We start from the raw sequence: 3,372 nt of genomic DNA on the forward strand, positions 1-3,372 counted from the left end.
GTACATTTTAATGAGCATTATACCCTAGGATGGTCTTTTGCATCTCTGAAGACTAAGCCTAGTTCCTTCCTTATATACTTTCCTAGCATTCTATACCTGTCTGGAGCACTGATTATAATTGTAATTAAATAACTAACTTGTAATTACTTGTTTAATACCTATATCTCACACAAATATGTAATCTCCATGAGAGCAGGCCCCGCACTATATGTATCTTGCTCATCGTTGTATTCACAAAGGCTGGCACAGTGCCCCCTATACAAAATAGGTGCTCAGGAAATGTTTTTAATGATTATGTGAATGTCTTCCTGTGAAAGGGAAGTAGGAATGGACTCAATGTGTAATACCTATTTCAGAGACAGATAACTTGAGGCCCAGAGAATATTTGCTCATTTTCTGTCTATCAGTGGAGCTCTGTACCCTGCATAATGTGACACATGGAAAGAACCCTATAAACACTAGTCAAAGGATGAAGTTGAAGTTCTGGGTTAGAGTTGGGGAGGCCAGCGTTTCCAAGCCTAGACCTTGGCCATCTGGAGTCCATCTCAGCTCTGTGTCTTTAGACAACCTGAGAGTTGACTGTAATTATTATTATTATTATTATTATTATTATTATTATACCAGCTCTGCTACTAACCTTCAATCTGAGCCCCATTCCTCATTTCCCAGGTGATGGCATTGGGTTTAATGATCCCTAGTGTCCTTTGAGTTCTGTCACTCTGAGAAACCTACCCCTGGTCTTTTGACTAAGATGGAGTCTCTGCCCCTGGAGGGCTCTCTTGGGACCAGACAGATAACTCTGCCCCATTGACTTTTTCCTCTCTCCAGAACCAGGATGGGACCTGTGTCCAGTCGGTGTCAGTGATTCTACACCAAGACCCTCGGAGGCAGGTGACCCTGACCCAGGCGGGGGATGTCCTTCTGTTTGATCAGTACAAGGTCACCCCACCCTACAAGGATGGTATGGCTTAGGTTGGGCAGGAGAACTGGCTGGTAGCTGGCTGCCCAGGGTTCTTTTCCTAGTCCCTCTGGCCAAAGGCATGGCATGTGGGCAAGAGCTCACACTATAATACTGGATGGGTCAAGCCAAGAGGAATCTTACCTTCAGGAATGTGAACTCATAAAATGATGCCTTGTCCCCACCCCAACATAACAATGGGCTTCATAGCAATATCATGGCTTCTCCTAATATTACCATATGAATAAGACTATTGCCCATCCTCACCCTCAATGTTTGTTTATTAATTCTTTATAATCCTGTTTGATTCCACAAAGGATTGTGGTAACTCAAAGGAAACACAAGGAGCCATGGTGGTGCGGTGGTTAAGTACTTGGCTGCTAACGGAGAGGTTGGTGGTTCAAACCCACCAGCTGCTTGGCAGGAGAAAGATGTGGCAGTATGCTCTCCTAAAGATCACAGCCTTAGATACCCTATGGTGGGGCAGTTCTACTCTGTACTATAGGGTTGGAATCGACTTGATGGCAATGGGTTTGGCTTGGTTGAAAGAAGTAACTCTAACACAAATGGCAAAACTACTAAGAAATAAAAACCTACCACTGGAGAAAATTTTTAAAAGGTAGGAGCTCTGGTAGCATAGTGCCTAAGGCACTTGCCTGCTAACCAGACAATGTACTAAGTCCTTGAAGGACATGAGTCACCTCATGTAGTCCTTGCAATAACCTCATGGGGGGATTATTCCACCCATTTCACAGATGAGGAAACCAAGGCTCAGAGAGGTGGAGGCACTTGTTCAGGCTCCCACACCAGTTCTCTTTGGATTATATTGGCCTGACTCCCCAGGAGTGGAATTTGGAGCAGTAGAGAGCCACTACAGGTTCCTGAGCATTCTTGAATATTATGCCCAAATAGCTTTTTTTCTTTTCAGGAGAAAGGCTCAGCTGAGAAATGCAAATTGAAATGGGAGCACAGGAAACTAGATTCTTCACCTCTTTGCCCACCTCTTGGCATCGTTTCAGCTCCACCCACCTTCTCTTGCAGCCTTCTGCCCCTCCTATACCCCACCCCTCCTGGTAATTACCCCAATTCTCCTCTGCAGGGAAGCTGACAGACGATGTGGCTGAGTTTGTGCACAGCTGGCAGGAGCCTGCCCCGGACCAGCCTCTGGGGCCCACAACCTCCTCCCCACCCCGCCCACCATGCCTGCAGCAGAGCCTGGGAGCCATGCAGGTCTGGGCCCTGGGAAGACCTATCCCCATCACCTTCTCTTACCCTAGTGCCTGGCTTCCTTTTCCTGTTCAACTCTTGGAAAGTCACTAGCTGGAGGGGTCCAGGGTTGCTAGGTGCCTATGGCTCCTTTCTTGTCTTCCCTACCCTTCTCTTCCTTCCCCCTGGCCCAAGTAGGGGTTCTAGGTGGGGCTGGTGAAATCAAGGGGCTATACATAGCCCTGCCAGCCTCCAGTTTCAGCTCCTGGCACTCACCCAGGGTGTGTACGAGCGGTGTGAGGTGCTGCTGCGACCCCCCTTTGATGCCTGCCATGCCTACGTCAGCCCCCTGCCCTTCACAGCCAGCTGTACCAGTGATCTCTGCCAGTGAGTAGGCAGCCAGGAGCTGGGGAGGTATTGGACTATGGGAAGACCCCTCCCATTATTGAGGTGAGGGCTCAAGATGTGGGCCACTGAGCCTGATCACCCCAGTCCCTGAAATTTACTTCCCAAGCCCTGAAATTTTTATCTATATGGATGAGACGGAGCATCCTAGTAAACTGAGGCCCAGAGAGGAGGCCTGACCCCCCAGCTGAGATTAGAACAAGGTCTCCTACATCCAGCAGAAGGTTCTGTACACCTACATGCTTTCCCAGCTCCCTCTCCCAGCTGTGTGGTGAGGAGGGGTATCCCAAAGCACTGGAAGTCTCCAGTGGGTTCTGGGGAGTGTATTGGAGGTTGGGCCTTGTTCCAATGTGACCCTTGGTCTCCCTGCACAGATCAGTGGGTGACGAAGCCACCTGGTGCCGGGCACTGGCAGAGTATGCTCGGGCATGTGCCCAGGCAGGGCGCCCCCTGCTGGACTGGAGGGCCCAGCTCCCGCAATGCGGTAGGTGCAGCCTAGTGGTGAGCAGTGAGGATCTTGGACAAGTTCAATGTCCTGTTCTGCTCAGAACCCCGGTTATCAGAGCTTTAACCCTGAGATCCCATACTCATATGACAGATGGAAAACTGAGGCTCAGAGGGAGAGGGACTGGCCTAGGGCCACAGAGTGCGATGAAAGTGGTTTTCAGAGCTTCCTAGGCCCTGACCAATTTCAATGGGACTAGAGGATCAGGAGGGAGCTCTGGTAGCATAGTGCCTAAGGCACTTGACTGCTCACCAGAAGGCTGGCGGTTCAAACCCACCAGCCACTCCTCGGAAGAAAG

The 3,372-nt window shown here is 49.7% G+C and overlaps 1 protein-coding gene across 1 annotated transcript in view; it reads left to right on the forward strand.

Annotated features, from left to right (window-relative positions):
• The window catches only part of OTOG (otogelin), a 91,865-nt gene that overhangs the window by 17,001 nt on the left and 71,492 nt on the right, over positions 1–3,372 (forward strand). The window contains exon 16 of the mRNA XM_042782786.1: positions 829–961. Coding sequence (XP_042638720.1) covers positions 829–961 — 133 coding nt within the window. The remainder of the gene's footprint in view (positions 1–828; positions 962–3,372) is intronic.

The sequence above is a fragment of the Orycteropus afer genome, unplaced genomic scaffold, assembly GCF_000298275.1.
Source record: "Orycteropus afer afer isolate SDZICR_OR568_19922 unplaced genomic scaffold, OryAfe1.0 scaffold00014, whole genome shotgun sequence".
In the NCBI taxonomy this organism is placed as follows: domain Eukaryota; kingdom Metazoa; phylum Chordata; class Mammalia; order Tubulidentata; family Orycteropodidae; genus Orycteropus; species Orycteropus afer.